General features: G+C 41.4%; 1 protein-coding gene across 5 annotated transcripts in view; it reads left to right on the top strand.

The window, feature by feature from the left end:
- peak1 (pseudopodium-enriched atypical kinase 1) overlaps positions 1-21,101 on the top strand; it is an 80,379-nt gene that overhangs the window by 48,741 nt on the left and 10,537 nt on the right. For 4 of the 5 annotated variants that reach the window (XM_086209613.1, XM_086209611.1, XM_086209615.1 and 1 more), the window contains 2 exons: positions 7,672-11,164; positions 18,183-18,430. In XM_086209613.1, the coding sequence (XP_086065739.1) occupies positions 7,803-11,164; positions 18,183-18,430 (3,610 nt within the window). In that variant the 5' untranslated portion in view covers positions 7,672-7,802. Of the gene's footprint in view, positions 1-7,420; positions 7,470-7,671; positions 11,165-18,182; positions 18,431-21,101 lie in introns of all 5 variants that reach the window. The other variant, XM_086209612.1, reaches the window with a different exon arrangement.

The raw sequence follows: 21,101 nt of genomic DNA on the forward strand, positions 1-21,101 counted from the left end.
AGGGTGTCACTGTACTTGCGCCAACATATATTGCATTACTATCGAGCAGGAATGTGATTAGGAGGTTGGCTGGTGAGGGCGGGTATCACGGAGTAACTGACAAAGTGTTATGACTGCGTTATACGGAATCTGCGATCATAAACAACCTCTGGAGACGGAAAGCCAAATGTGTACGGCGTAATCTGTAACAACAGCTCTTTCAAGTACAATATTGGTATTTAGATACAGCCTAACAGTATTGTACACAAGCAGAAATATCATCTTTATCTTGCATCATTCCCCTATTTTCTCAGAAAGGAACAGTGTTAATTAGTAAAAAATTTTCTAAACTTTTCCCCTGCTCATATCGAGAGTTCTAAAGGGGAAAAAGTAAGTGAAAGTAAGAATCAGGCCAGGAGAACCTGAGATAAATGGAAACTTTGGTCTAAAAGTCAAAATAGTTGTTGAGCTATTGGACAGGTTTAGAATGGATGGTTTTCTCTCATGTCTGGTCCCTCACTTCTTCTTTTTTTTCCCCACTCATAGCTTTTGACAAAACAATGAGTGTTTTTATGATGTTGGATTATTTGTCAAGAACTTGTGGTGGTCATGATAGTACACACTTGTCTTATAGCTTTTCTCCAGCTGTAGCCAAGTTCAAGCTTTGCAGTTCTGTCCCTATTTCCTATCTATTCTGTTTATCCCGCTGCTCTGCCTGTCTTATCATTCAATTCCATATCCCATGTCCTCATGCCTTTGGCTTTCAGCCTCAGTTATTCCACTTTTATGTACCAAGCTCAGAGAGACCCCCCCTTGACAAACATGTTGTAGTTGAAAAATGAGCTGCAGCCCACAGCAATACTGACTTTTCTCTGGGGGAAAATGCTGCTCATCTCTGGAGAGGTAAAACCTGATTTGAAATTTTATAGTCACGATTGTGTTTCTGGTTTTGACACTTCACTTCTTTACATCGTAATCCCTCCACATTGTATTTTCTTCTAGTGTGGCCTAACAAACTCAGTTTCACATTCTTCCCACCTCCTACAGGAGTTGATATCATTTGTATACAGAGTACACACTATTTACGTTTTTTTGGCTGGCGACAACTTATTGTCCTCTACTCTGTCACTTGTGTGATTTAACAGACTCGGAGTTAAATTGAATGGATTATAAATTATGCCTCTTTAGATCAATTTTTCCAAAAATGAAATGAATGTGAATGTTATTTGAGAATGATAACATTACGAGCATTAAGATTCATATATGTACTGAGATGTGCAGGGCCTGACGTGTAAAATGCAAGTGAATTATGAATACCTTTTTATGGGAAAATCTCATTTTGACATGGGTTCATTTCCCCCTGCATGACACCTGCTCCCTCGCTCAACCTACAGAAGCGCTCCCTCCCCGCCCACTCCTGCCTCTCCTTCATCTCCCCAAAGATGTTGCTTGACAGTGAGGAACTGACACCGAGCCACTAAACTTTCATAAATGCCAAATGTGGCCTAAGTTAAGGTTTCATACAAAAACAAGATGTGATGTTCCTGTAGTAGTGGAAAAACAGCCACCAATCTCCCGACCCACATCCAGTTACACCATGGGGCTTCTCTGGGAGACTGAAAACATCTACAGCTCCATGCAGAACCACAGCTTTTCTTCAGATGAGTGGCATCTGCAAAATAATCAAAGTTTACGTTCATTAAACATTTCATGTCATCTTGTCCGACTTAAAAATTTAACCCATTGGAATCAATTCAGTATCATATTAAAATGGGTTATTATCAATGATCAGTCATTATAAATGTTGACTGAAATGAAACCGTTTATCATGATACATTTTTCAACTGTATCGACCAGACCTACTCTTTACTGTCCATCAGTTTGCAATTTTTTATATGTTTTTCAGTCTAACGCTAATATAAAAGTAATGCAGGGTGGTTGTGTTCCTAATCAGTTCGCTCGAATTCACCTTATTGCTAAGCTCAGTGCTGGCTGGCTGCATACCAAACTGGCTGCTTGAACTATTTCTTCATTTCTGAAATTTTACGTACAGAGAAAAAATGTTTTATTCATTAGTCTCACTGGGCCTCTGTAAATAAAGTTCCATCCCGCCATTTGCTCCTCAGAAGTTATTCTTATCCTAGTACTAATCTGGATCTCTCTTGGCAGTCCCAGAGGGCTCGTGTCTTGGTGGCACCAAGCAGCAGGTTTGTGTGATATCTCGCCTGGCACTAAACCAGACAGTGTTTGCTGCTATCAAATCATGAGCAGGAGCAGATGGTCACAGATCGTGGGCCAACGCTGCATCTCATCCTAACTGCTTACCCTGCATCAGCGAGTGCAGTTGCAGAAAACCAACAGAAACCTGCTCTGAAACATCCCAGTATATTTGACAGTCTTTGTTGTTTGTCATCTGCCTGAGTCGCTTGTTATTTTGTCATTTTAGAGGGGATTTGGGATTGGGTCATGCATAAAGACATGAGACTGATTGAATTTGTTTGTTGTGCTGTGCATGTGCAGCAGCAACCGTTATTTTCACACATCTGCAAGATTAAAAATGATTTCTTTGTATTTGCATCCAGTAAAAAGTAAAGAAAAGATAAGATTATTATTAAGATCCGTCCTCTTTCACGATGGTACTCTCGAAAAATAAAAAAAACGAAAGTAGCTTTTTAAAAAAAAAAAAAATAGGCAAGCAAACATGATGATTCTAAATTCAATGAATTGCTGTATTAAATAATTCAATATTGATCATTATATTATTTTTATGTGTATATTTCAGTGAACGCGTGCCTGTCTGCTGGTATTTGATAATTTATACTTGGCCAATTATTTGTTTGGGTCTTGGTGGTGGTGCTTTGCAAAATTCAAGTTTGACAGTTGTGCCTAGTGTGTGAAGTACTGTTTGAAAGAGAGGGACAGAAGGGAAGCAGATTTCCATATCTCAGAGGAGAGAACAAAAATGAGACAAAGCTTAAAGAAAAACAGAAATAAAAAGTGAATGGGAAGGGACAAGGAATTGGAGAGAGACTGGGAGAAATTTTGAGCCAAAGGGGAAAAGACAAGCAACAAAGAACTCAGAGGGAAAACTCTAGAGAACAGAGTCGAAATAAACCAAGAAGAGAAAAAAAGAGCTTTGCTAAATGGGGAAAAAGTCAGGGGCAGCTGGGTTAACTACTGGGATAATGAGTGCAGGCAACGAGGCATCACTGACACCTCTTGAAGCTACCTGCTCCGGTAGGAAGAGTTGGTGGGGATGTCTGTGTACAGTCTACCAGCAGTTCCACACCAACTTAATCTCTGAATATTGGTGCTTGTTTTTGTTTTTGTTTTGTTTTAAGGACTCCCAAGACGCAGGCATTTCAATGTAAACAAATTAACAATCAATATTCCCAAAGGGACAAATATTATAATTACAATTAGAAAGTCCCACAGACATGCGCTTCAACATAAATTTCCTGCGTAGTGCAAAGAAACTTGTGGTGTATGTGAGCTGAATTTTAGATTCCTGAATTATTGCTCATTTGCCTTATTGGATAGACACGTCAGGAGGAACTAGATCCCTTTCCACACACAGACAGGGTTATTAACACCTATTTAAGAGCAAGGCCTACAGCAAGTGAGCCGTCGATTTTGCATTTCCGCATGCTTTCCCTGATACGTTTCAAGTTAGACATATTTGGTTGTCAGTCACTGGCAGTAGGCGAACAAAGTCTTCCAAGAGAGCAGTTTCATAATTCCTCCCCGGTATTCTTGGCTAGGAATGCCTTTCATTTCAGTGTCCCTCATCGAAACGAAATAAAAACATGTCAGAACATGAGGTCGTCATAGGTCAGAACATTATTGCTGGAACCCCAAATGACCTGCAAATGCACTACTCAGATCTGTTATTTGAATGCTGCGACCAGAACCCGTGCAGAATCCAGAAATATCAAACCCCAATTTGCCTGGAAGACACAGACCCGATGAACACCAGTTGCACAACTGAGTGCTATTATCAAGTTAATGGACAAGATGTCACCTACATTGCTGTATGACCTTAAGTAAATAGCTTTCTCCCCTTTTCTGGCCGTGATCCAATGGATTCTTGCAGAGAAATTAAGTAATATGAAATACATGAAGCTTATCAATTCTAACTACTCAGCCGATCGACTAATCCACTCGTAATTCCATCTAACAAGTCTGCTTGCTGTCACGCGGACAAACAACGAAAGCGACTTGATTATAATCAACTTTGCAGGTTAGTTAAACCTCAGTTTCCATTATTCATACCCTTTAATGGATAGCAGGAATTCTTCTACCTCTGACTGTCATCTGCTGTTTGATAAATCAGTGTTCAGCAGAAACAGTACTGAGGAGAGTAAACAAGTGAACAGGGGATAATATAGCTTCACCGTGTGTGTTCTTTTTAAAACATATTTCTCGATGAGGTCAAAGTTTATGTCCAGTATGAAGGTGCTACAATATGTTAATTTCATAAGTTTCATTCCATATTTGATGGCTTACATAGAGAAAGCTGGTGGGAATCTGAAGGAAAGATAATTGTTTTGTTTGTGTTTTCTGATAATCGCTCTTGCCTGGCGCCCTTGTGCCGCTTTATATCCCATTATTCAGAATCTTAATGTGAGCACAGAATAAGACTAGATCCATAAGATTGTATTATAAAACAATCTCACACACCTGAGTAGAAAAAGTCATGTTTATACCAGTGCATGTGCTTGTTCGATTGCAATACATTGCCTTATTTTATGCAACGTATTCCAAATGTGATATAGAGAAAATGTTGAAAGTTCTTGAGGGGTTTCTGTCTAAACCATTTTTCTGTGTTGTAATTCAACACATTTTGAATGTCTTGCATAATATCTGTGTTACATAATGAAGGTAATACAAAAATAGCAGTCCATTATTTGGCTGATAGCATTGAGTAGGAAGACTTTTATAACAAAGAACATAATGGAGGATGCAATAATGTTCTCGTTCAAACAAAAACGGCAGTGGTTACGTAAACCAGGCAGATTGTTTATCTTCAGATTTATTTATGTTTTCGTCTTTTAGTATATTTTAATGATATGCCTTGCTTCGTGAGTTGTTTGAACTAAAAATACTGGACTGCAGGATATGGGAAAGGATTGTTGGCCAGATTGGATTATTGCTGTCCCCAAGGCATAACTGCCATCTCAAATTGGATTGTGTAGAGTGAGTCTTGTCAGTAACAACATGCCACTACTTTTCGCCTCCGGCTTGAAGAGAAACTAAAATACAAGCAAGTTTTACTGGATGTGTCTCAACAGCCTCCTGCTGTGGAGGGGAAGGGGGAAAAAAAATGAAATCAAAACAACAGAATTTTAATGATGGCTGAGAGAAAACTGAAATATGTTGTCAAATCCACCGTGAAGGTTTTTTTTGTTTGTTTTTTCTGGTAGAGAATGTGATTTTCAGAGGCATGATCATGAAACTCAAAATTATGACAATATGAATTATGTGATTTGAATGCACCTTTGGAACTTTTTTTTTTAAATAGTTCCATGAAGCTGCTTTGAAGAAAGTGAACACAAATAAGGACACTTGATTTAAAAAGAAATTTGCTCCAACTCCATTTCCCTTCCAGTGTCTGACAGAAATTAATTATGTCAAAAATACTGAGGTGTGTGTAGTCACATCAGTCATAATCACATCAATGCTGCTTGATGTTTTATGCCCCTCTCTTTCGTGTGTTTCTCTCATTTTTGATAATAAATGTTATGCAACCGCAGCCTCACAGCTGTGCCAAAACATCTTAAGTATGTCTTGATACATTTCAAGAGCAGAGTCCTGGATTTGGAGGTGATTGTATGCTACAGTGGCTGATGATGTTTTGAAAGTCTACCTTAGAGAGCCTCCCAAACACATAATCTCGGTTTATGTGTCACATCACTGGCAAGTTATTGCTAAAGATACAGAACATCCAAATAAACTCAAATCAAAGAAATTAACTTATGAAATTTAAGTGCAACATTGAAGTCGAATCACGACACAGAACACTCTGTGAGGTGCGTTTTATTTTGATTTGTTTACATCTACAGAAGGCATAGGTTATACATCCATAGGTTCTGAATAGTACTGTTTTGTATTTGGTTCCTGTGAGGAAGTGACCTGAGCAGTGTGACAGGATGACTCTTTCCCTGCACATCACAACTTCATCAGTAAACTTTGATTCAGGAATTCCTGCTTCATTGTTTCCAGGGTGTTGTCATGGTAACACCCTTCCCTACAACATATGGCACACATGACCTTGTTAAATGGATGACAACTCGGATTCACCCATCCCTGTCAACATCAGCCATTCAAGAGTCACAGCCTTAGTTTTACCGATGAAATGTAGGTTCCGCTCACCTGTTATGGGCTACATGGTGATAACATAAAATTTTGCACAAGGTAGCATTGTAACATTGACTTCAATTAATCAGACAAAAAGAAAATAAATCACAACTATGTTGAATCCATGTGTTTCACTCTTGGGAGCTCTTCAGGGTGTGTTATGCAACCTTGTGGCCATTATTGCTTCATTTTAGACAGCACTGCTCTAACATATACCTGGATTGCTCCCAACATTCATCCCCCACCATCAGGCCAAAATTTGATTGTTTATCATTGCCCAAAGTCAAGCAATGACTTCCTCACTTGCTGTTAAGTTAATCTCCTCTGAAGTGCACCACATCCAATAATGTATGAAAGCAAAGCACTGTATAATAATCCTTTGACAGCATTTACATGTCAGCGAGTGCGGAATGAGCTATCTTACCCCACAATTGTCAGGGAACTACTTGGACAGTGAAGGGCATTCCCTTGTCAACCTTAAAAAAAAAAAAAAAAGCCTTACATTGCCTGTATATTAGAATCCCTGCCTGGCTTCATTGTCTTATAATTGTGGTTACTTTGTATTGGAATTGGTAGTTGACCTAAAGTGTCCCAAAATTGCTGTGACCACCCACAAAAACGTTAATCTCCTCTGTTGTTGTTCGATTTCTGTGGCAAAACAAAGAGCCAAAACCACAAAAACAAGGGTACTTGCTGCTTAGTGCTTACAGACTGTACTGTGAGCCAGAAAAACTGACTTCAGTAAATGTGAGCTCGGCTGAAGCACTTTTTTATTTTCATTTTCCATGTAACTGCTTTGGGATATTAAGGTTTTGATTCAAAGACACTATCAGTAACTGGATGAAACAGCCAACATCAATAAGCACTCTTAATCCTCTTTACTTCTGCCCCTGATATATATATATATATATATATATATATATATATATATATATATTTTTTTTTTAGGTCTTACAGGACTTCATGTGAGACAGGGTTAAACCAATCACTGCCCCAAAGACTATATTGGCTGCTAAGTAGAGAAAGTTTGCCACCTAATGGACATAATGTAACACTGCATTCTTGTCTTTTTTTTCTCACACAGCTTAAATTTCTGCCTCCTTCCTTCTGCTCCTTTTTGCTTTAGTACATCTGTGAGTGTGAGTTTATGTTTCAGTCTTCTTATCATCTTTGTGTTCTTTGTATTTTGCTCCTGCATAGATATAATAACAAATTGTTCATTGCAATTCTTGGCATATGAGACAAAGTAATGTTTTGAATTGAATTGACTAAAAAACACACATTTTATGAAATCATCTCAGTTATGCCGTTTTTTTCTTCTGCTCTATTTTTCAGGTCCAGGACCCTTGTGTTTGAGGTTGGAATTGTCTCCATCATTGCACTACAGTTTGTTCCTGTGACCAGTCATTTCATGGAGGGGTTTCCTGTCCACTGACTAAGGAGGCTGCCTCGCAGGACTAGCAGCCATGTCAGCCTGCAGCACATTCACTGAACATGTGTGGAAACCGGGCGAGTGTAAGAACTGTTTCAAACCGAAGAGTCTGCACTGTCTAGCCCTGAGTGGTGGAGAGAAGCCTCCCTCTGAACAGAGGCCTCCAACATCTCCACAACAGAATCCACCCCCTGCTGTGGCCAGAGCCAACCCTAACATTGCCAAGACCTCCCAGAGGGCTGGCAGTGGGGCTTCACACTCAGGACATTTCCGTCCACCAGTGGCAAAGAAACCAACCATTGCTGTTAAGCCCACTATGATGCTTCCTTGCTCCTCTGCAGGATTGGGTTCTGGCAGCAATGTGCAACATCCACCAAATGTTATACAGCCAGGTAATACATCAGCCTTCACATCCTGGAATCGAAATGGAGTAAACTGTAAGAGGCCAGGAGGTCCCAGCAACAACAATGAAGGAGAGGATGGTATCGAGGAGATTGAGGGTTATAGACAACTTAGTCCAAGGACCCCAAGTGGAAATAACAATAGTGGACTGACTGATGTCTTAAAGGAGATTGCTGGGTTAGGACCTGGTCCCAACCCCACTCCTCTTTGCGTCTCCAAGGATATGTTTTGGGGGCGAATCAGTAGCTCATACCGACGGTCACTGGAGAGAGGTCTTCCAGCAGCAAGCTGTTTGGCCATGGGAAGCAGCAGCAGCAGTAGTGGTGGTGGCGGCGGTGGTGGCGGCACTGCCCAAAAACGGGTATCGCTTAGTGATAGCACAGAGATCATCAGTACAGATGGTGGTCGCTTCTGCTACCCAGAATTTTCAAGTGAAGATGATGAGAATGAGGAAGAGGAATCTGAAAGGGATGATGATGATGATGATGATGATGAAGAACATGAGAGCTGGGATGAAAGTGACGAAGAGTTATTAGCCATGGAGATACGTATGCGAGGCCAACCACGATTTGCAAATTTCCGTGCTGCCACATTGTCTCCGGTGCCCTTTGCTGCTGGGAAAAAGTGGAATACTGTCCCACTTCGCAATCGTTCTTTACAAAGGATTTGTGCAGTAGACTATGATGATAGTTATGATGAGATCTTGAATGGATACCCCTCCATGGATTCCAGTGGAGCTCTCCTCCCATATGGGTCTTGTGACATACAAGGCAGTGGTTTCCTCTCAAATTCAGAGTCAACCACTTCTCCAGAATCATCATCATCTCTACAAGAGGATTCACGAACTACATCCAGCAGTGACAGCAGTGCCTACTGTGCTCTTCGAAATGGCTTTAATTCTCCCACATCTTCCAAGGTACCTCCCCCCTGCACTTCTCCTACCAAAAAGGATCCCGTCTACCGAGCACTGAGTCCCCTAAAGGTGACAGAAAAATGCAAAGTTGTGCTAGCCATTAGATTAGAAGATATGGATGGCAAAGAAGGTACATCAATGCCCCAGGCCCTTCCAGGTCAACCAGTTACCATCAGTTTTAGTCCTACAGAGGAGCAGGCTAAACCATATCGTGTGGTGAATTTAGAAAAATCTCCTATTTGTAAGCCTTACACTGTGGTGGATGTATCGGCATCCATGGTCAACAAAGAGGAACCGATTCCAGACTCTACCCCAAAACAATCAATATGTAGCACACATGTAGGTCAGCCTCTATCTCCAACCTCTCCTGCTTATACCAATTCTCCTGTCATGCCAACGTCACCCACATCTTTTGCCCCTTCAAGTACCCCACGAAAAAAAATGGGCAGCATGCATTACCAAGAAATGTGGCCAAGCACAGGTCCTCGTCAAAAGATACCCAAAGTTGATCTGGGGGGTAGGGGCAACCCAGGCCCTTCCATGTCTCCTCAACACAAGTCAGCACCCACTTCTCCAGTTGCTGGTCTGTCTTCTTCTCGCACTGTACCAGTGAAAACTCCTAACTTGTCAGAGATTAAATTTAACAGTTTCAATAATGCAGGCATGCCTCCTTTTCCTATCATTATCCGAGATGAGCCAGCATATGCCCGGAGCTCCAAGAATGCTGTCAAGGTACCAATTGTAATCAATCCAAGTGCTTATGACAATTTAGCTGTGTACAAGAGCTTCTTGGGACTTAGTGGGGAACTACAACAGTCAACGGGAGTAGGTAGTAGGGTGGCTAGCCACACATATGAAGAGATTGGCTCCTCTGAGAGTGTCCAGTCTTCCTCAACAGAGAAAACCATTTCTGGCAGAGGTACATCAGAGAGAACCTCTTTTGAAGATACAAGATCATCAATTGAACCAGTGTCAAAATCCCCAAATCTGCAACCTAGAACCACTACAGACTCTAGCACTGTGACAAGCACTGTGATGAGCTCCCCAGTTGGGTCTCTCTCTCCCATTGCCTCATTAAATTCCACTACCATTCTTGCCAATACTGAGAAACTACCTAAAAACAATTCCACTTCCAATGCTGTTACACTCACTTGCAAGACAATTGGTGACACTATTTGCAGTAAAGAAGAAGATGCAGAATTAGCTTTATCTTCTGGGACGGTGGTAAGCCACAGGGAGGAGGCCAGTGCTGTGCTTTCACAGATTGTGGCCTCCATCCAGCCTCCCCACTCGCCTCCAGAGTCCCCTTCAGCCCATGCTAAAACTTTTAGCACAGAGGAGCTTTATGCTCTACCACCTGATGCCATGAAGGAGACTCTCATACGACCAAAGTCCCACTTCACCACAAATGATGCCTGTCCTTCCAAGGCCAAGAAGGACACGCCCTCAAAAGTTTTGTCTAAATCCCAGAGTGCCTCTGCTGCTGTCCCACTCTCCACCACACAGTCAGAGCCCAATGCTCCCTTTCCCCCTCCAAGATCTACATCTTCCCCTTACAATGCTTCCAACATCCTCCAGAGACGTTTTGGCAACTGGACCAAGATCTCTGCTTCAAGTTCCCCTGTACGACCCAGTGAAAGTGAAGCAAGTCCAAATGGAGAGGGGAGACGTCTGGCAGCAGAAAGCTCCAAACCCAAACGTTGGATCTCATTCAAGAGCTTTTTCCGTCGTCGAAGAGATGAGGACGACCAGAGAGGGAGAGTAGAGAGAGGAAAGGAGAATGGCAAGTTGGTTGGGCTTGATGGAACAGTCATTCATATTCTTCCACCGCCACCAATTCAACATCATAACTGGTTCACTGAAGCCAAACCTGAGGATCCAACACAGAAACCAACCATCATATTCACCTACAAACAGGGGAGTGGGAGCATCACTGGGGGAGATGGAGAACTGCGAGTAGAAGAATGTAGGGAAACTTCTTTACTGACACCAGATGAAGGCCAAGATCCTAGACCACTGAGCCCTGGACGAACACCAGCCTCACGCGCCACCGGAGTTGATCCCATCAATGAGGACAAAAGGTATTTTTCCTAGAATTTAACATTCCAGTCATTTGCAGGGTATGGAAATCTGAAGACTTTTAGACAGAATGCATTTGTGCTGTTGGTTATGTCCATTTGGAAGGTCAGTCATGGTTGTTTCACACCAAAGGTTTAAACTCTTGAACTTGAAAATTTGGAGCAGATTGAAAGAGGTCCATCGTTCTTTATAACTGATGTGAGATTAATATTTTGTCTTTCTTCTCAGATGTTTATTTAAAGAAAACTTTCAAGCTTCCTGCATAAATTTCAATAAGCACACATATTGCACACATTCCCTGCCTGTATTCCCTCTTAGTGATCTAATGAATAATTTCACCTTCAATGTCTGCACTCCCTTCAGTGCACTCATGGGGCCCAACTCAAATGAAGATGCTTAGCCTTTGCCATCTGCTCCTCTAAAGTTCCAAGGATGCACCTGCCTCCATTGCATTGATCCCTCATCACAGATTCTAGAGTTGTTTGATTTTCATTTGGCATGTCTGCTCACCCACTTGCCCAGCCAAATGCAGGCGCTGTACAGTGTATGTGGTCTCTTCCCTAATGCCATCTATTACCTGAACAGCAGGCTCTGTGCTTAGCCGTTCTCCCTTCATAGGGGACCTCATTTTGTCAGAAGTCGTCCAGCAACAGTTGGGTCAGCCTCTCCTCTATTAAACGCAGCTTTAGATGGCATATCCCTTTTAACTCCTGAAATCACAATATATTTTCCACTGGCACACAAACACTCACTAATATGCCCATTTGTCCGTTTTCTTGTTGCATTCTTACATTATATGGTTATACGGTATGGTGTGATTTGGGGGCCATATAATTTAGATGTGAAAGCTAGTATTCTGATGTGTCTATCAAGATGCACTCCACACCCTGCATGCAATTTAGAAAAAAAATATTCTTATTCAGGTTAAGTTTCCCTTGATTTTCTCACCTCATGTCTCAACATCCACTTCACTTTGGCTTCATCTGTGTCTTATACTCTCTGTGTGTCCATGCTAATATTATCCACATCTAGTAGGTTGATTTCAAGGTGCTCTGCTTACCATGACTGCTATATTTCAGGTAATTCTGATTGCTTGTACATCCATTCCATTCAAATTTTTCTCCTTTGAGCCCCGAGCTTTATGAACTCTTTAATATTTCACATCTTCATCCTGTCAAGAGCTCAGCCTCATTCTGTCTCTTTTCCAGATCCCCTGTTTTTTTTCCTCCTTTTAAATCTTCAGCTGAGAGAATATTTATTTTGATGTTCTTAAGTAAATTTTGCTTGGGTTAGGTTGCAGCATGTTGCAGTCGTATTGACAGAGTTTTCAGTGAAGCAAGACAGAAATATTTATTTATAGTTTTATTTAAGAGAACCATAGTTTCTTCACCAAACCACTGTTAAACCACATCAGGGACAAATATGCAAGTTTTAAATTTTGTCTCTGTAAAAAAAAAAAAAAAAATGTATGCACACCTGTGCATTAATTATATTTACTGCAAAAAGGCTTTTTTTAATTAACATCTCTTAAATATTCATATATTAAATATATTTTCATTTATAGGATTTATTATAAATGAGATTGCTAATAAGATGAACATCTTATTTTTAATTTCATCAGGATTCTTTTTTTTCTTGAGGCTAATAATATGAACATATGAGTATAAATTAAGAATCAAACTGGAAGGTGTTTCATCGTGTTGATCATATCACATGGTAAATCTGTGTTTATTTTAGTGATGAATTGTTAAAAATGCCCAATGTTAGGAAAGAAATCATCAATTTTATGGTTATAAATTAAAATGTGTATGCATCAAGCTGCATTGATTATTGCTTTATACCCATGGCCCGAATCAGAATCGAATTGACTGGCAAGATTCCTCAAGGTTCCCATGAAATTTCCCCATGAATACTGTTGTCACAACAGTGTAAGCCCACAAGGAGTCGTGTGAAAGCAGTCCAGATGTTGAAGGTCACGTCACCTGAACTCTCAAGTATTTCACCTATGGTCCACTTTGCCTCTTTTGCTTGAATATCATATTCTGAACCTGCAGTTTACAATGTATATTCTGAAGCTGTCAATCAGTAACTTAAATTTTACACTGTGTGTGTGTTTGTTTCCCTCTAGTTTCTGCGCATCATTTTGACTTCCCTCAAAAGCAGAAATTTGCTAAATTTCTCACTTGGTGTCAGTTTTTATCGACTGCTAAGCTTCCTTTGATGGTGTGGGGGAAGATGTGACACAGTCGAGGTCTACAGAAGGAATGTGTTTTTGGAATGTGAATGAATTCCTCAGGACTTTAGCAACGGACTTTTCTGTTGGTGGCAACATATTAACTATGTTTTGTGCTCAAAGGCACACTTGTGAGTCAAACGTGTATTCCTGGTAAGTGGTAGTGCTGTCTACCTTTTTTAAGAAAATAATGATAATCTGATCGTAGTGAATTGTCAGTTGTCTGAGCTTCCCCTCTGTCAACAAACCAGTAGGTCACTGGTTTCATGACTTCAACCAGTTACAGAGGTCATTCTACCGGCCTCTTGTTTTGATTGGGAAATGAGGGGTTAACTCTGCTGTGCTTTTTTGTCTGGGAGCTGTTTTATTGGCTAACAGTGGGCGTGTTCTTCAGCACTGGCAAACACACATCACCTTAGACAGGTAAGAACATTCAGAGAGGGACAAGCCGAGGAAGACGAGGAATAGACTCCAGCAGGATATTTTTGGATTCATTAGAATAGAGCGGCATGCAGTGACTGCTCTCCTGAGAATGTGAATTCACCTGTGCCTCGTGTTTAAGGTTTACAGATGGGAAACTGTGTAAGCCAGTACAGTGGGTAAGAAATTTACTGAAGCCCTATTCTTAGTTTCCGGTGTATTTGTCATCATGTTGACTTTGTAGGGAGGAGAGATTTCTTAAATTGTGTAATTTGAATCTATGGTTGTTAATTCCTCGCAGCATAGGTGTTAGGAAAAAGTGAGCTGAGGCAGTTTCATACTGTCTGAACAAGTCAGGTCCTGACAGTGAAACATGCAGCAGCCATAAAGGTATTTATTGAGTCAAGGTCCCTCAAGCTGTGTAGTTTCTCTGCTCTCCATACTGAATGTTTTGATCACACGGACATATTCACTGGGGAGTGTCTTCTGCTCGTTTTCCTTCGTGCTCTGCTCTTTTGATAGCATACTGACGCCCAAAAAATCTATTTGTTTTCAGCAGGATTATTTTTGTGGTACAGTCCACTAATTGCAGCCGGTTAATATCAAACCCCTGTAAGGACATGTAGACCGTTTCCTCATTTGTTCTTTGCATTTATGTAGAAGTCAGCAGGTGTGTTTTCTCACGCTGAAGCGTCTGCATTCCATTATATCACTGCAATCTCAGCTGTTGGTTATCGAATTGTACTCAGGTTTTGATGCATCTATTGTTTCAGTTTATTCACTCATTGCTTCTTACCACCTTTGATGGAGCTCCTATATCAACTGTTTACTGCTTGCAGGTGCTGAAGTAATAAACTGTGGTAAAGTGGAGGTTATTGATTGAATGTCAGAGAATCACAGCTGGCATTTGGCCTACAAAGACAGGTCATAAACATCTTAGATCTGTCCCTCAGACACAGTGCACCAGGTTACCACCAGAGCTACAGGTTTTTCTTTGAGCGATTACTTCTTTATAACCTCATGATCAAAGCACTCCAGCATTTGTATTCCTCCTCAAGCAGTCATTTCCCCATCAAAATGCAATTTCTGTGTCTTCAAAATGCCATTATAAGATAGATGGATAGGTAGGATGTCGATACCTCCAGAAGCAACTTTCTCAAGGGAACAGCAACTCACTGAGGATCTCAAGAATAGAAATATATATAGTGGATAGAAGTTAATTCAGGACAAAACAGTAAATATATGGGCAAGATCGTTTTGTATCTGAAAGAAAAAAGTTCGATGCACATTCTTTCCTCTACAAAATTTTTCTTTTGGTAACGCTTTACAAGTCTGCTTTATTCTTCACATTCTTTCAATTCCTGATTGGGAGAAAAAAAAATTGATTTTAATTTTTAAACAATTTAATTTTCCTCATACATACCTGTTTTACTTTTAAGTGCCTAAAATGGTTATTCAGTATCTCTTTTCATGTTGTCATCCAGAAAACAGTTTTATGCTTCTTTTTTTACGACCGGTTGTGAATAACTTGATAGAATTTTAGTGATATAAACATTTTGGCTTGCTCTTAGCGCACTAAATGTCGTAAAAGATACTGGCCTAAAATATAAAGTTGGGCCAAGCGCTCTAGCACTCTGCTTTGAACTTGGAAGAGGGACTTTTTCCAATTACATTTAAATCTTTTGTCATCATCAAAAAGTGTCATCAGTATGACTTGCAAAGGAAATGACTGGTGTTGATGCAAATACAGCGCCAACCTGCCGCACCCAGTACTTCTCCCGATGGCGTTGAAGTCAGCTCTCTGAACTTTTGCCGACCTGACATTCTGTTCATTATTCACCACCGGGACAGAAAAGATAGTGTAAGAGATAAAAAATGCACCGAAGTGCAGAGGCTGACACAAAAACCATAAAATGTTTTTGAGAGCAGATGGGAGACATTGTGGCAAAAGTGGTAACAGGTTTGTGTTTTTGCTTTTTTTTTTTTTTTTTTTTTTCTGTGAGTCACACTCTTACTGGTAGTTTAGAATGTCACCCAACCTGGGTGGCCTCAACGCAGGTGGCCCGAGGCTTTCGTATCTCACACAGGTCGCATTGAACGGCTCCGTCTGAGCTGTTATCAGATCAGGGGTCAGTAACGGGGTCGCTGTGAGTATCTGGTTTAGTGTGATCAGAGGAGCAGGCTGATCCCAGATGGCTCTCGATGAAACGCCAGCTGTGGGGCTCAGTTCAGCTTCAGACAGCAAAACACACGGGGTGAATGTTGGGGGGGGGCGGGGGGGGGGGGGCTTTGTCTTGGTGTTGTAGTTTACAAATGGCAAACTTTTTTTTAGGCCTTTCCTACATCTACACACTTCTGATGAGGTTTTTTCCTCCCAGCTAGATTGTGGATGTTGTTTTTGTTTTTTTAAGTTGATTCTACAATGATTTTTTTTTTGTCTTAAATTGTGTCCAAATTCGATGTTTGAAAGACAGAAATGAAAATGTATGACCTCTCCCAAGTAGGTTGTATTTTTACCCTTGTCAGGCTGCATACTTAGCAGGATTATGTACAAAAAAAACCCCACAAAAAACACAGATTTTTCACAAAAATTGGTTTGCTACAGCACGGGCCAAAGAAGAACTCATTAATTCCCAAAACAGGGGAATACACAAGTTTAATTTGATAGGGGGGGGGGGGCAACAACTGTGTATTTCCCTTTTCTCATTCATTAAAAACTAAGCAGTGAGACTCACCACTCTAATACCCCTTTCACACTGCACCAAAAACGCGGGTCAACGCGGTTTTTTCGGCACTCTGAAATGGTCGACTTGGCATTTCGACCCCCGTCGACCGATTCGCCAAGCAACCCGGGTGTTTAGCGGCTCGGCTCGGCTCGGCTTGGCTGCAGTGTGAAAAAGGAAACCCGCGTTGTCTCAGGTTTCATGCGACCTTCCTGTCGCATCCTGATTTTGTCACTGTGCCGCCTGAACTAACTGAAGTTGAAGCTTCCCAGCTGATTCACATATGCTGAGAATATTACCTCCCTGTCGTCTGGGGTGCCAGCTAAGACACGTCTCTGTCCATCTTCAATTTGAACTCCAGATTTTAACATGTATTTACTTGTGCTACATTCTCCTGGATAACCTCCTGGCTGTCGGTTGAAAAGATTCAGCCAGCAGCTCCAAATGTGATGGTAGTAGCATGTGGCAGTGCATGATGCTGCCCAGAGCAGCAGAGGGGGCAGAGCAATGACCTGAAAAGCTTGACGGGAGAAAATTGGGGGGGGGGGATGTGCTAGTGGTTCCTGTTTCTGGACGGTTTATCGAATTTTTTGATTAAACAGTGCAAGGACCTTGGTGGAGTTATTTGTTTATTGACTGGCAGTGGCATGACAGTTATGTGGTTTCTTGCTTATTTAAGGAGAAACGGGCAGGATGACTGCTTGTACAACTTGAATCAGAGGCAGCAGTGAGCTTTAATAACACGTCTCCTCATCACATCCCCAAGGCTTTCACACTGTGATTGCTGTTTCAGCTCTTGGTGATAACAAACTGTTAGATATGGCCCAGATTTCTGGTTCCCACAAATCTACTGGGCCTCCATCAGTTTGACTAAATGATGACACAGCATCCGGTTATAATAGTGAGCATTATGAAGTCATCTGCTACTGTCCATTCTGAATACAACATAGATGTTAAATGCGGCATTTCGGTGAGAGGGCAGGCGCAGTGTTTCACAGTGCAGCTCCTATTAACGGTCTCATAAAAGTCCCGCGGTGACTGTTTGCATCAGTGTTTCTGTGCTGTAAATGTGTCGGTCACCAGATGAGAGCGTCGCAATTTCGTTTAAAACTTTTTTTTTTTTAAGCTTCATGGTTCATTAATGTATCCCTCGGGACAGCTAGAAAGCTCTCAGTCACCCACAGAGCAAGCAATAACGCTATGATTTTTAACACACACAACTCATCATCAAATTAAAGTCTGTCATTTGTAGCATCACACCTCCTCATCAGTGTACTGCGAGAGACTTTGATGAGTTTCATCACCTCCCACTGGCCTGGAGGCATCTTAACTTATTAGCACATGCCATTGTGACCTGCTCAGCATCTTTCTTCCATCGTCTCTCAGGAAATGTGTTGCATACGAAACATATCAGACTAATTGTGTCGCTAATTCTTCAGAAGGATGACGGGAGTGTGCCAGGATATGAGGGACCAAGAAATTAGCCAGATGAAAACATAATATTGTTGTATTTGCTTGGATGTTATTAACAGTTTGTCCATTATTAATTCCACTGTTCCTGCAGTACATCTCAGTTATTACCCTTGTGTTACACATATTTGAAGTAGGTTTGTATTAAGCCATACCTTTCTCTATCATCTGCAGCCAGGTACCACTCAGTGCCAGTAACGTCAAGGATCGTGAGCCACCCTGTGCCACCTCCCTGCCTGCCAGGGTGAATCTGGGGCTGGTGCTCAGGGAGGGAGAGGAGAGCCATGCCAACCAGGTTGCCACACCACCCCCAGCTAGCGAGCACAGCACCAGCCTCGGGGAGCCAGAGGAGGATGGGAATCACTCTCATTACTCTCACTCGCCCGCCTCCAGCCACTGTAGTGCCACCTACAGCAACCTGGGTAAGCAAGACACATGCGAGATGACATCTTTTCATAAACAGTTGTGGGTATTGGTGCTCTAGAGGGCATAAAGAACTCTAATAATGGACTTAAAAGTTGATTTACTATGCTGTGGGGAGACACTAGAGTCTTAGAAGGTGTTTATTTCCAAATAACTATTCTTTCTGTGCTTTATTTCTGTCAGAATATTAAAGTATAACCATCGCTTTGCATACATTAGTTTAATCTGGCTGTAGCTAACAAACTGGCACCAGAGTGTAAATTTAAGCAAATTGAATCTCAGCAGTTTGTGCAGTTCTTTTCACTCCTTCATTTCTGATGGAGCTCGTCTCCAGTATGAGCACACCTCCACATGTGAGTTATCATAATTTATTCACCGATAAAACAGCTGAAGCTAAAAATCTTGAGACATCTTGTCACCTGCAGCTTGCAGTTTGGGACCTAAAATAACTTCAAATGTTTTATCTAAACTGAAATCTTTGTCGTTGAGATCTGTGCCTTTTTTTTGTTGTTGTTTTTTTTTTTGTTCGTCTGAGCTGCATCTGTCGCTTGGCTCCTATGAAGTCTCGGTGTGCTTAAACAGATATTTGGACATGCCGAAATAATTAAGATTGGACTTTGAAGCTTTTATCCTTATATCGGAGACAAACTATTACATTTTCTTTGTTTTGTTCCCAGTTGTCTGTTCTGACTTGAACTGTTCAGGACCAGTGTAAACATTGAAGCCTGACTCTCCAATTTAAGGCCTTTGTTGATTTCCGTGCTGCTTGTCTTCTTGCAAAGCGCAAATTTAAACTTTTATAGCTAATAAACACAGATTAAGGTGGAATAGAAAAACAAAATGGAACCTGATTGTTCCAGCGTAAAGTGATATAGTGATTGGAGTCAGGGGAGGAGAGAAATGGAAGTCAAAGTAGTTAAGGCTCTGTTTTGTCTGCAGTTCAAAAGGATGACATCGTTTGAAGTCAGGGAATCAAGAAGAATATCTTGGGAAATGCCTTTGGGGGTGAAATATAAGTATCTGTATTTTTTTTACCAGAATAGGGTAACAATTACCTGTTTTGTTTTGTTCCATATCACATTAGACAGTGTAGACAAACAAGTGCTGTCACTTTGAGTGTTTCAAAATTTTCACCTGTCAGTGTAGACTTAAAGAGGAACTGTGAGAAAAGCAACAGCGCGCATACTTTTTTCATTTTCAGAGAAGAAATTTCAAACAGCAGGACAGACACTCTCTCACTCACTCTCACTTTTTTTTTTTCTAAGTGGGTTTTTATTTCTCAAGCTTTTTGTCTCAGGAGCTCATGTTAATTACAGAATTTGCCATAGAAAAATAAATGAGAGCATATCGAAATTAATGAAACAAAAAGGTCCTGATATCCACAGTACCAGTCACAGCACTGCCTCAGGTGTATCGCCAATACAATGACAAGGACTCTTTTTTTTTAATACAGTCCTTGTTTTGGGGCCAGTTTGTGTTAACCAGTTAACCCAGTACAGTCCATCACGGGCTTGATTGTGGTGGAACAGGGAGCACATTAAGACCAGGCATTCACAGGCTGAACGAGCGGTTGGCACAGCTGTCAAGCATATGTGGATGAGCACTTGAGAGAGAGAGAGAGAGAGAGAGAGAGAGTGTGTGTGTGTGTGTGTGTGTTTGTGTGCGTGTGTGTGTGTGTGTGTGTGTGTGTGTGTGTGTGTGTGTGTGTGAAAGCACATCACAGTGATCAAGTGGTATGTGACGGAAAAAGAACTTGAAACACAAAGTGATGGGAGTGAGTGTGGGTTTGTGAAGCAGCACAACAGCAGAGATACAACACTGTGGTGCTTTTGTGGATGTGTGAGGTTTTAGGTGTGTGTGCCTTGTTAAAGGATCCGTTAGTGTTTAACGGTTTCGATTGTTTTTGTTGTTGCACTAATTAGTGTCTTACTGAAAGGACCACAGTGTTTGTAAGGCTCTGACAACTCACTGGCTCTGCAGACGGATAGATTATAAATGTGCTGAAGTGACATGTGAAGCGCCTGCAGCCTAATTTCACTCCTTTGCATGCTGCTAATGAAGAGTGAGACAAGAATGCAGGCTCCGTCATCATAAACTCACGTTAGTCTGGTTGGGCCCGGGAGGTTAATATGACAGCCACTGAGTGTGACGCCTGGTTACATTTTCTATCTGGTTTCCTCTGCTTGTCAACGTAGTGGTAACCAAAATAATTCAAAATTTTTGGCTGCAGTAGCACACGCTGGTTGAGCTGCTCATCGCAGGCGATAGTGATTCTCTCACTTGTTTTATATGTGTGTGTATATATATATATATATACACACACACACACACACACACACACACATATACAGTATAGACACACTTGTGTTAAAATCAGAGCATCAGACAGTGGGAGGCAGGGCGCTCGCTCAGTCAGTGAGAAATCTCCAGTGTTGGTGGGAGTGCTGAGCCTGCCTGTTGGCACCAGCGACTCCGCACAGACTCTCAGGGATGGAAGCACAGAAAGGCATCTCACTCTGCCTTGCTGCGCAGCTACTATACAGCATTCACCGAAAAACCTTGAGGGTGGAATTGAGGTAGGCTCGTTTTCCTCTTTATCCTGGCATATTTGTCTACCCCCTCCCTTCCCCCCGATCCCTTGTTTATCTCTCTTTTTATTTGTTGTCACCC

This window comes from Aulostomus chinensis, chromosome 7, assembly GCF_037954235.1.
Source record: "Aulostomus chinensis isolate RoL2024-O1b breed Wild chromosome 7, RoL_Achi_v1.0, whole genome shotgun sequence".
NCBI lineage: Eukaryota > Metazoa > Chordata > Actinopteri > Syngnathiformes > Aulostomidae > Aulostomus > Aulostomus chinensis.